This window comes from Sinocyclocheilus grahami, unplaced genomic scaffold, assembly GCF_001515645.1.
Source record: "Sinocyclocheilus grahami isolate Dianchi unplaced genomic scaffold, SAMN03320097.WGS_v1.1 scaffold533.1, whole genome shotgun sequence".
NCBI lineage: Eukaryota > Metazoa > Chordata > Actinopteri > Cypriniformes > Cyprinidae > Sinocyclocheilus > Sinocyclocheilus grahami.
This window is the reverse complement of record NW_015505712.1, coordinates 474,317-485,849: the sequence shown is the minus strand read 5'-3', so window position 1 is coordinate 485,849 and position 11,533 is coordinate 474,317. Positions and strand designations below refer to the sequence as shown.

The window sequence follows — 11,533 nt, the reverse complement described above, 5'->3', positions numbered from 1 at the left end:
AAAATATAACCTAATAAGTTACAATTAAGACGTATTGAATGTTAAAATGTGTTTTAAAGAAAGTTAAGTGCTTATCATTACCCAGTTTACTCTTAGTAATTTAATAATTTCATAAATTTCATAATTTAAAAGTTTAGTTCACAAGTATCGAATCGGTATCGATATCGACGATACTGCCTTGAAAAATATCGGTATCGTATCGAAAACAAAATAAGTGGTATCGCCCATCCCTCCCATCCATGAGTAAATGGTGTGTTCCTCCGAAGTGTGTCCGAGCAGCTCCAGCGTCTCTGCGCGATGATTCCGCTCGACGTGGCAACTTTGAATATTCCAAATATGGGAGTGAGTTCAGAAAGCCCAGGGCGCCTGTCAGACCTCTGTATGCAAACACACTGTAAGTCCTGCTTTGATTTATTTCACATTTACCGTTATTTACGTGTAATATAACTTATTTTTTATGTTTAAACGCATATTAGTGTTTGTTTTTTTACACAAATGTATGGCAGTTATGTATTTAAAGTAAAAAATGATAAAAAGCCGATGTCCAGCTGTTGCATAGGGCTGACAACAGCTGTTTAGAACAGCTATGAAGAGGTTCATCAAATATAATGTGTATGTTGACTTCCTTGAGTTCTGCATTCCCTTTTAGAGGTAGAAAGGCAAAGAAACCTATGGAGAGACTTTGAGACTTTGAGACTTCAGTAAAGCAGGTTCATGGTTCAGCTCTGAAATGATGTGGCATGTGCACTTTGAAACTATGACAGGACACAGCACAGTCAACAGCCATATGGAAAACATCTCAAATAGACACCTGTGAGTTATTTGAAATGTTTCTTTAATGCTATTGTCAATCATGTTTAATTACTATATTAAAAAAAAACGTTAAACTTACAGTAAGTTTCCTTTCTATGTATATTTTGTGTGCATCAGTCACACCACATTTTTAGGACCCACTTTAAATTAACCACTATCTACTGAGATTTCAATTAAGCATTTGATAAAGCACTAATTGTGTAGTTTTTATCATTGTACTTGGATTTAAAAAATATTTAATTTCTATAATTACACATTGACCCTAACCACTCTTAAACCTAACTATTACCACTATTTTTTCCCTTAAATACATAGCACATTTCGTCCTCCTCCTAATAAGTCTTTAGGTATATCAAAAGTGACCACAAAATACTGACAGACTGAAAACAAAGGTTGTTTTTGATTTACTGCTCTCTTGATAAAAACGGCCGCTGTATCTATGCTCACTGATAACATTTGACTTACAGCAGGCAAAATCCTCCCCTGTTTGTCTAACTCCTGACTTTTGTCTGTGTAAGTGCAGTTTGCTTTAAGTTTATCCGGCGCTGTGTCTCGTGATGGAGCCCAGAGGGCAAGGCTGGCATACGCCAGGCTATCAGTACCAGTCTAGTAACAGAGACGACCACTACAGATCCTCCCACCAAACACCGTATTACTACCCACCTACAGACCCGAGAGGGAGAGAAAGACAGCGGCCCCATGTGGATCCTCACTATGGAAGCTACATGGCCAGTCCTCCTCCTAAACCAGAGTATATTCCTGGATATAGTAGTGCTTATGCATCAAACCAACCATTACACTTCAGACCTCACTCCAGGTAAATCAGTAAGAATTGTTTTCTTAATCAGTATTTTATTACTTGTTTTCCTGTAAACATGCAAATGTCCTTGAACCTTTAAAATGTATCCAAAATAAATCTACTTGAGAAGCAAAATAGCATAAAATATTTCAACTTTTTTTATGAGAACATATCTGAATTCCTATTGGCATAAATTGCAATACACTTTGTTATTGGCATAAACATCAGTATACTTAGTTTGATTTTAAGGTCATCTTACAGAATAAAAATAATACTAAGGTAATTGTGAGATAAAGTTTTTTTTTACATTTTTACCCAACCCAAAATAAAGAAAAAAATACTGATACCTTTTTAGTATTATTTTGAATATACGCTACCCTTCACAAGTTTAAGGTCAGTAAGATTTTCCAAGAAATGAACTGTTATTTTATTAGCAAGGATGCATTAAATTGATCAAAAGTGACAATACAAACTTTTACATTGATACAACATTTTTTTTTTAAATTAATGCTGTTGTTTTGAACTTTCTATTCATCAGAGAATCCTAAAACGAATTACAGTTTCAACAAATTAAGCATCATTATTTTCCAACTATTTTCAATGTTAAATTAAAATAGAAATAAATAAAATAAACTAAAATTCAAAGCGTTATTTTAAACTTTAATATTTCACGATATTACTTTTTGCTGTATTTATGATCAAATAAATGCAGCCTTGGTTAGCTTTAAGAGACTTATGTGACTTAAGAGACTGCAAACTTTTGAACAGTATTTAATATTAATATACTGGAATATACGGGCACCTTGTTTGTAAGTATTTGTCAATGAATGAGCACAGTCTAAAAGCCCAGGTCTAACTACTAATATCTGTTCAGGCAGGAATATGACTACCCCGCGTCCAGCTACTGGCCCTACAGAGACGACTACGGCTATTATGATTATCATGGTTATCACAGATCACAATACAGCTCCCCAGGTACATAATATTCAATCACGTGCCCACAGTTTTTAATTCTCATCAAAATTCAAACTCACTTTAAGCCCATTGGTGTTTTGTAGATGGTGGTGGCTGGAGGACAGAGGGGTATCAGGGCAGAGGACTGCAGCAGGAGTCAGCAAGAGCTTCATACTTTGATCAGCAGGGGTCTGTTAATGGCATACACTCATACATGATATGCTCTGTCATGCCTGAAATGTGTTTTCAGAACAATCAAATCATTTTGTACATTTCATATCAAGTGACCTTACACATTTATTTAACAGCTATAGCCATAGAACAGACAGTCATTATGACCATGGTGTCTCAGAGAGACAGCACAGAGAAAGTATGGAAAATGGAGATGGAACTGGAGAGGTTTGTTGTATAAAGAGACTTTATTGTAAACTTGCCATTCTTGTTCATAAGTCAACTTTAATATATACATTATTGTTCAAAGTTTTGTGGTCAGTAAGATTTTTGGTAAAAGAAACTAATACTTTTATTCAGCAAGGACACATTATTTATTATCCCCCTAATCTTTTGCACAAGTAGTGTATATATTCCAGCTCTTTTTGATTATCTCTCAGGCTGTTTTGTTTTTCCTTCTCTAGGTGTATGATAGTGGAGCTCTTGCCAACTCTAAAGCTTCAGGTCTGTCCTCGAGCAGCTATGAGCTCAGCCAGTACATCAGTGGTACTGAACTGAGTGAGCCTGAGCTCATATCTCATACAGGTTTGTCACAACCAGGCTTCACAATACTGAACTTTAATGCTTTGTGTTTTTGTACAGCAAATGTGTGCTTGTTAATTTTCTTTTATTACAGCAGTTAGTTACAGTCCTCGAATCTGAATGGTCAGTGCATTCAGAATGGCTGTGGTTTATTTGGTCATTTGATTTAGATGCTGTACCCATGGAGGTGGCTCCACTGAAGTTCTGCATCCCTCATGTGGCAGTGAGCTTTGGGCCTTCAGGTCAGCTGGTATGGGTCAGTCCAGCTCTTGCCTCTGAGGGAGAGCCTGCTCAAGTGGAACTCCACAGTCTGGAGGTAATGGAGACATGGTACAAACATGAATTTTAAAGCATAATATGAAGTATCATGGTGGATTAAAAATGTTCTTTTAATGATTTCAGGTCATTCTCTGTGACACACATGAACAGCAGGATATGAGAGATTTCCCTGGACCACTGGCTAGGTATGATATTCCAAAATATCCTCCTCTCACAATAATACTTACATTTGCAAGACATTAATCCAGTCTGAAAAGTTTTATATAAATATTAGATTGCTGCTTTTCTTCTTTTTTCATGAAGGGAGGATTTGCATAAGGTGGATGCCATTAATTTTGCCCTCCAAATGTCAGAGAAATGTCTGAAGGATGAGAAATTAGAAGATGCCACTTCTGCTGCCCTCTTGTGGCATCTACTAATCTTGCTGTGCAGACAGAATGGAGTAAGTTCCATTACATTAAAGTATTTTAAGCCTATTCTTTTCCATTCTGTTTGTGTGCCCCTTTTACACGGTTAATGTGAGTATGTGTTGATGTTACAGAGAATCATGGGTTCAGATGTTGCAGAACTGTTGATGAGGGACTCCAGTTCTTTGGGTGCGTGTGGGGTCTCTGGTGATGAAGATGGAGAAACTCTCATTGATCTGAGTGAAACACCCACATCAGAAAAAGAGACCTTCAACTTTGCCGACCTCCTGACTGGATATCCACCAACTGACAAAGAGGCTGCAGAGCAAAACCTTCAGAGATACACAAAACTATTGCTGTCTGGCAGAAAGAAGGTTAATGCTTTTATTGAAATGCATTTTCTACCTTGAGTTTCTCAGTCCAACCTTCTTCTGAGCTTTTTTGTCCGGTAAAAACCCTGTGAAACTGTTAACCAATGCAGTTCTTTCTTTGTTGTCATAATGTCTACTGAAAATGGAGATTGGGGCAGGACATAATGAAAGACATCTGCTTAGTTCATTTTTTCCCTCTTCAAAGTCAATAGCCTCATTATAGAGGGCGTTTTATTGACTCTTTGAAGAAACATCATTATATATATATATATATATATGCTTTAATCCATTTCCTATTAGAGAAAGACATTGTACACTGTAAATATGTACAATAGCATTAAACATTTTGTGGTTGGTAAGATTTTATAAATATTTATGAAAGAAGTCATTTTTAAAATTAAAAATAGATCAATAGCAAAACCACAAATAGTACTTTAAATTATTTTAAAATAATTTTCTATTTTGATATTTTTTTTAAATGTAATTGCTTCTCAACTAATTCTCCAGTCCTCAGTGTCACATGATCTTTCAGAAACCATTCTAATATGTTGTTTTGATGCTCTTTTTATTATCAATGTTGGAAACGGTTGTATTGCTGAATAATTTTGTAGAAACTGTAGTACAATTTCTTATTTTTTTCAGGATGAATGGCAGATATTTTTCTAGCAATGTAAAAGTCGTTACTGTCACTTTTAATTAATTAATGCACCCTTGCTGAATAAAAGTATTAATTTCTTAAACTTTTGAATGGTAGTGTATATATATATATTTGCTAAAAGTTTTTAAAAAGACATTAATTAATTTATTCATAACATGTTTTCTTTTTTACTTTTTAACAGTGTTCAGTCCCTTGCCTCACTTGTAACAATCGTTTTAGATCTCACTTGTCTGATCTTTTCTCCGCACTTCTTCCCTCCCTGCAGGAGGCGCTAGAGTCAGCCATGCAGAGTGGTCTTTGGGGTCATGCTTTATTTCTGGCTAGCAAAATGGACAGCAGATCCTACAACACAGTGCTGAGCAGGTTTGTAGCACTGTAAAAGATGACTGACACAGCCATTGCCTGAGGGACATCAACGCATGCATTTTAGCATTAATCACTCTCCATCAATAACTGCCACAGTCTGTCATGTTTTCAAATAGCACAAATCCCTGAATCATCTGTTCATGTCACAGTGTCATGTCTCTATAAAATCTGTTAGACTTTGATTGGTTTATGCATGCATTTTAATTGCAGTTACACATTTTACACTCCGTAAACACCCTTGTCTGAGGTCAGATCAAATATACAGTGAGTGAAGACAGTTGCAGAGCCACAAATAGGTCAAGGTTATATTTATACTTCCTGGCACTTGCCAGTTCTCAGCAGTCTGATATCTGTTTCATTATTAGCACTGGCGTACCTTGAAAAATGTCTTATGGAGAAGATTCCTTTACATAAATTGGTAGCAATCCCAATAGTGATATAGTAAGCCCAGAAAACAGTGCAGTAAATGAGTAATATGCTCATGAGAATACCAGCAAAAGGATCCGGTTTAATTTCTGAGTGCGACTTGCCTGGAAGATTGCATGCACATGCCTTTAATGTTTTAGCTGGTTTCATTTCTTGGAAATGTCGCTCCTTTTGTGCTGTTTTTTAAGTTAAGAAGGTAACATTTTTGTTTGTTGATATGTAAGTTCTGAACTTGCTGTCTAATACGTTTGTGCATGCATGCTATGTGCATAAGTGTCACAGTATACTCTTGTGCCAAGCTAAACATGTGTCTATGTTATAGCCGATTGAATATTTATGTATGTGTTTGACAGGTTTACAGGGAGTCTGGCTCCTAGTGACCCTCTGCAAACCCTCTTCCAGCTGCTCTCTGGGAGGATTCCAGCTGTTTCCATGGTATTTTACAACATTTTGTGCTCACGTTCTGTTTATTGTAATTAAAGGCAATTTATTGCTCTCATGTTGTTCTAAACCTTTTTTTGTTGTTTTATCTGTAGAGTGTCAAACGAGAAATTTTAAGAATTTTTACACAGTTCATAAAACGCAACAGCTTGTACTGACTTTATCATGCCGATTGTTGATTTGGACACATGGATAGACAGTGTTGTTTCATTTAGAAATTTTATTACAGCTTATAATATAATTTATTTTTTTAGTACTTTTTCAGTTGAGGTTAACTTTTTCACAAGCTATTGTACGGTTTTAAAACAGACTAGCTTTCAGTAAAGTTTGGGGTCAGTAAAATGTAAAGAAATTAATACTTTTTTTCAGCAAGAATACATTAAACTTTTATTGGAATTTTATATTCATCAGAAAAGTTGGTTTCTATATCTTACAATATTACTTTTTACTATATTTTTGCTCAAATAAATGCAACCTTGTTGAGCATAAGGGACCTTTAGACACATTAAAAATCTTACTGACCTGAAACTTTTGAACAGTAGTGTATTTGGAATGTAGTGCTTCCATAGTTTTTTTTTTGTCATTCTGATAAATGTACTGCCAAGAGCTGTGCAATTCTTCTTCAGAATTTCTAATTTTATGCTTCATTGAAAAAAATAACAGCAGAAGGATTTGGAACAACATGAGAGTGGGATGCTAATAATGACAGAATTTTGAATCAACTTCCTTTAAATGGAAGCGTAATACAGACCCCTCCAGTCACAGCTCATATGAAAACTCTTCTTTTCCTCTAAATTGTCCTCTCTGTCTATCTCTTCTAAATGCTGTCATTATGCTCTCTAATTCCACTTTTTAGTCCTGGAGTAGTGAGAAGTGGGGAGACTGGCGACCACACTTGGCTGTTTTGCTGTCCAATGAGACAGGAGACCCCTTTATACATCACAGGTCCATAATAACCATGGGTGATACCCTAGGTAATGTCTAGTCCAATTTCTAGAAGTAACCATCTCCTTGAATGTTCTGTCATATTTTGGCTAATATCAAATGATTCTTCAAGTAGATCGTATGTTCTCCTCTCAGCCTCAAGGGATATGCTGTATGCCTCCCAGATCTGCTACCTCACAGCTCAATGTTCCTTTGGCTGGTACACAAACAGATCAGAACGCCTTGTGCTTCTGGGCAGCAAGCAAAGGTGAGAATTCAGCATGAGCACTAAGATATCTAAATGGCTGAGTTCCTGAATACAAATGGCTCTTAATTTTATCTCTTTGATTGCAGTGTTCTGTTTTCCAAGTTCTGTCACAACTCTGCCATTCGCTGTACTGAACTCTTTGAGTACTGCCAGAGGCTTGGAAATGCTGAATTTATCGTTCCTGCTTTTCAGGTATTCATACTGTACATTAACTACAGGAATCTTAGCAAATCAGGGATCTGAAGGTCTGAGGGCACTATTGAAAAATGCTTATGTTCTGATTTAATAATAATAATAAAAAAGCATTACACATTTGATCGAAATTACATTTTATTTTACTTCTTTTTTTTTCATGTCCTAACTTTTCCTTGTTTTAAACTGTTCAATGTGGTCTCAGAATTCTGGACCTCTCTGTATATCCTAATTTATGACTATTTATGTCAGATTTGTATAGGTCAGTATTTTATATGGTCATAAGCACTACTTAATTTTAAAATATTTTAGATCATATGATTGTTTCACATTTGTTTTTTGATGTATTACTATGATTCAGTGTGTTTTATCTATTGCACAGTTATTATTGTGTTTTGTTCTGTGTAGGTGTATAAATTCCTATATGCATGTCGGTTGTTGGACTGTGGTCTGGTTTCTCAGGCTTTCCACTACTGTGAGGTGGTGGCAAAAGCTCTGCTCAAGATAGAGGAACCCCATGTGGTGTTGCAGGGAGAGCTTATTGAAGTAACACACACCTGCACATACAGTGCTTTTGTCTTTTCTCTGTATGCATTAAAACGGGTTTTGTGATCTGTCTGATTTGTTTGCTATCACAGTTGGTGGACAGACTGAAGTTCTCCGAGGCACAGCTCAGTGACACAGGTCAGCCTTTCCTGGATCCCGACTGGCTGGTGCAGATTCGCTGCAGACGCCAGGCTATGCTGGTAAACCCAAAGTTTGTACAGTATATATGATAGTCATTAGTCCACTTTAAGATCAGCAGGACTGTTTATAGCAAGACTTAATACTATCCATATGGAACTCAATGTACAGACCACACTATCGTTTTTCATTACCCATGGTGCTTGCTCACCTTCAGGTCCTGTTTATACCTGGTATTGACATCCATCTTGGGTAAAACAGTCACAAGTGGTCATATATATATATACAGTGGGTACGGAAAGTATTCAGACCCCCTTAAATTTTTCACTCTTTGTTATATTGCAGCCATTTGCTAAAATCATTTAAGTTAATTTTTTTTCCTCATTAATGTACACACAGCACCCCATATTGACAGAAAAACACAGAATTGTTGACATTTTTGCAAATTTATTAAAAAAGAAAAACTGAAATAACACATGGTCCTAAGTATTCAGTCCCTTTGCTCAGTATTTAGTAGAAGCACACTTTTGATCTAATACCTAAATAAATTTGTTTTAGTTTGTTTACCTCCATACGTGGTTTCTGTGGAAATGTTTTGGACCCATTTTTTAGCTGTATTTATAGCTAAAACATGATCATTCTATATGGATGTAGCGGACATCCCACCCTGCAAAAACTAATTTCAGGGAGGTAGCCTCACCTGAATATAGAGTATTGCATTATAATATGCCTCTAATATAATATAATATGTGACCCTGGACCACAAAACCAGTCATAAGGGTCAATTTTTTTCATAGTCTGAAAGCTGAATAAATAAGCTTTCTATTGATGTGTGGTTTGTTATGATAGGACAATATTTGGCCGAGATACAACTATTTGAAAATCTGGAATCTGAGGGTGCAAAAAAATCTAAATATTGAGAAAATCACCTTTAAAGCTGTCTTAGCATGTATATTACTAATCAAAAATTAAGTTTTATATATTTATGGTTGGAAATTTACAAAATCTCTTCATGGAACACCCATACAATGTATTTTTGGCTATTGCTACAAATATATCCGTTCTACCTATGACTGGTTTTGTGGTCCAGGGTCACATAAAATATAATAGGAGATTTTATGCCTCATCACATAGTACATGAATACAGTATCTCCTTAACAGATAGTCAGCTAATTTAAATTTAAATGACATTAGCACCAAAGTCACAGCTGTCCTCTCTTCTCCTTTTGCTCACTCATAAGTTGCATTACCCGGTTTGGTTAGTATTCATGCACTGCACTCAGAGCTCTTGCAAAGGAGATGTAAAGTGTGATGAATTCCAACCAGAAATGGTCAAATGAGACAAATTTTAATTTAAAACACATGTGTACCAGGTGGAAATGGTAAATGCATCTGGACTGACAACTTGTGATTGAATCACCAAAAAATGCACTTTAATGCTCTAGAAACAGGGCGTTATATATAATTTGCAGACGTCAGGAAGCTATCAGGCTATCAATAGCGCAAGGCTCCTGGACCTTCTGGGAGAGGTGGTAAGTCTGATTTTGTACCAGGTATAAATGGGGCCCTACACATCTTTAGAGGCTGCTCTTAATCGCCAATGTTGTGACCTTTCCCCTGGTTCCACTCTCAGTAAAATGTTTATTTTATTAGGAGGGGAGCTACTGTAATGAAGCATATCAGTCACCAGTTGGGGAGACTACTTGGAGTCACGAGGAGAGCAACACGTGTTCAGGTTTAAAACATTTGCCAGATCTTTTTGACTATGTGTCCATGAAACTTTCTCTGAGCCACTAGGTGGCAATGAAACTCAGAAAGTCTGTCAGTGTTGCCCGTAATTTTAGAACATTGTTAATGTGCAGGAGAAAAGTGTTAACAGTTTGTCAGTATGCAGTAAAACATTTCATGTTTTCTTTCTTGACTTCTCTGTAGATTTTACAGAAGGCTTCCAGACAGATGGCGTTAACCACACTAGCACTGAAAACGAAACCTCAAACCCACCTCAATCCATGATACCTAACACTGATGCCGGGTTTCAGGAGTCTTACTCTACAGTGAGCCACTCTTACTCTTCTGAAGAACAGGCTCCTAAGACTGTGGCCCCAGTGCCACTGTACCCCACCCAGCAGCCAATGACACTGCATCCAGTCTTCCCTATGGAAATGTCTGGGCCTCCACAAGTTTCACTGGACCAAAGCCACTCTAATCTTGATAGCAGCAGTAAAAATGATAACTTTTACACTGCTGCTTCTACTTTTCCTACAAGAAGCTACAATGATACAGGTTAGGATGACTATGGATGACAGAATCAGTATGACACAATTTATACAGTATATTGTTCTTCAATATTGTTCATCTACACCGCCATTCAAAATGTAATCAAAAGTGACAGTAAAGACATTTATGATGTTCCAATGAATTCTATAAAAATGCTGTTCTTTTGAACTTTCTATTCATCAAGGAATCCCAAAAAACCTTATGGTTTCCAAAACAATATTAATCAGCAAAACGTCTCGGTTACGTATGTTACCCTCGTTCCCTGAAGGAGGGAACGGAGACGTCACGTCGGAGGACCGACGAATTGGGATCTCGCTTAGAGGGACCAATCTACTTCGAGTGTAAACTAAACGAGCCAATGCACATTGGCATGCGATTATTGCATCCAGCTGCTGCTGATCACAGTGTGAGTATAAGTAGGCAGCAGATGCAGTGCATATTCAGGTTTTCGCTGAGGAGCCGAGCCGATGACCCGGCCGCTCAGCGGTGGTACGGGAGCTGTGGCGACGGGACGTGACGTCTCCGTTCCCTCCTTCAGGGAACGAGGGTTACATGCATAACCGAGACGTTCCCTTTCAGTCGGTCACTCTCAACGTCACGTCGGAGGACCGACGAATTGGGATCCTACCAAAAGGCACCCTTCCAGTGTCCTGTGGAAGCCATCTACGCCCCTACTTTTTGACGTAGGCCAGGGCCTGCACAAGATGACCAGCTACTGCTACTATGGCACTACCCATGGAGTAGACTGGATAACACTGGGGAAACGCACCCGTTCTACTTGGAACAGGGACGTTACGGAAGCTCGAACCTTCCCGAAGGAGGTTTCGGAGCAATACACATATGGACATCCCTTAGGTGCATATGGAAGAATGGAGGTGATTGAACCCTCTTGGAATGGCAGAAGTCTGCCGGGGAAACACG

General features: G+C 37.5%; 1 protein-coding gene across 4 annotated transcripts in view; it reads left to right on the top strand.

Annotated features, from left to right (window-relative positions):
• Window positions 1-313: 313 nt before the first annotated feature.
• The window catches only part of sec16b (SEC16 homolog B, endoplasmic reticulum export factor), a 16,169-nt gene continuing 4,949 nt past the window's right edge, over window positions 314-11,533 (top strand). The window contains exons 1-20 of one of the 4 annotated variants that reach the window (XM_016238150.1): window positions 314-394; window positions 650-813; window positions 1,337-1,630; window positions 2,487-2,587; window positions 2,671-2,755; window positions 2,875-2,965; window positions 3,202-3,322; window positions 3,490-3,635; window positions 3,722-3,783; window positions 3,902-4,040; window positions 4,140-4,379; window positions 5,300-5,397; window positions 6,180-6,261; window positions 7,124-7,241; window positions 7,348-7,459; window positions 7,546-7,651; window positions 8,060-8,197; window positions 8,290-8,397; window positions 9,989-10,070; window positions 10,268-10,618. In XM_016238150.1, the coding sequence (XP_016093636.1) occupies window positions 1,371-1,630; window positions 2,487-2,587; window positions 2,671-2,755; window positions 2,875-2,965; window positions 3,202-3,322; window positions 3,490-3,635; window positions 3,722-3,783; window positions 3,902-4,040; window positions 4,140-4,379; window positions 5,300-5,397; window positions 6,180-6,261; window positions 7,124-7,241; window positions 7,348-7,459; window positions 7,546-7,651; window positions 8,060-8,197; window positions 8,290-8,397; window positions 9,989-10,070; window positions 10,268-10,618 (2,440 nt within the window). In that variant the 5' untranslated portion in view covers window positions 314-394; window positions 650-813; window positions 1,337-1,370. Of the gene's footprint in view, window positions 395-649; window positions 814-1,331; window positions 1,631-2,486; window positions 2,588-2,670; window positions 2,756-2,874; window positions 2,966-3,201; window positions 3,323-3,489; window positions 3,636-3,721; window positions 3,784-3,901; window positions 4,041-4,139; window positions 4,380-5,299; window positions 5,398-6,179; window positions 6,262-7,123; window positions 7,242-7,347; window positions 7,460-7,545; window positions 7,652-8,059; window positions 8,198-8,289; window positions 8,398-9,988; window positions 10,071-10,267; window positions 10,619-11,533 lie in introns of all 4 variants that reach the window. The other 3 variants (XM_016238151.1, XM_016238152.1, XM_016238153.1) reach the window with 3 other exon arrangements.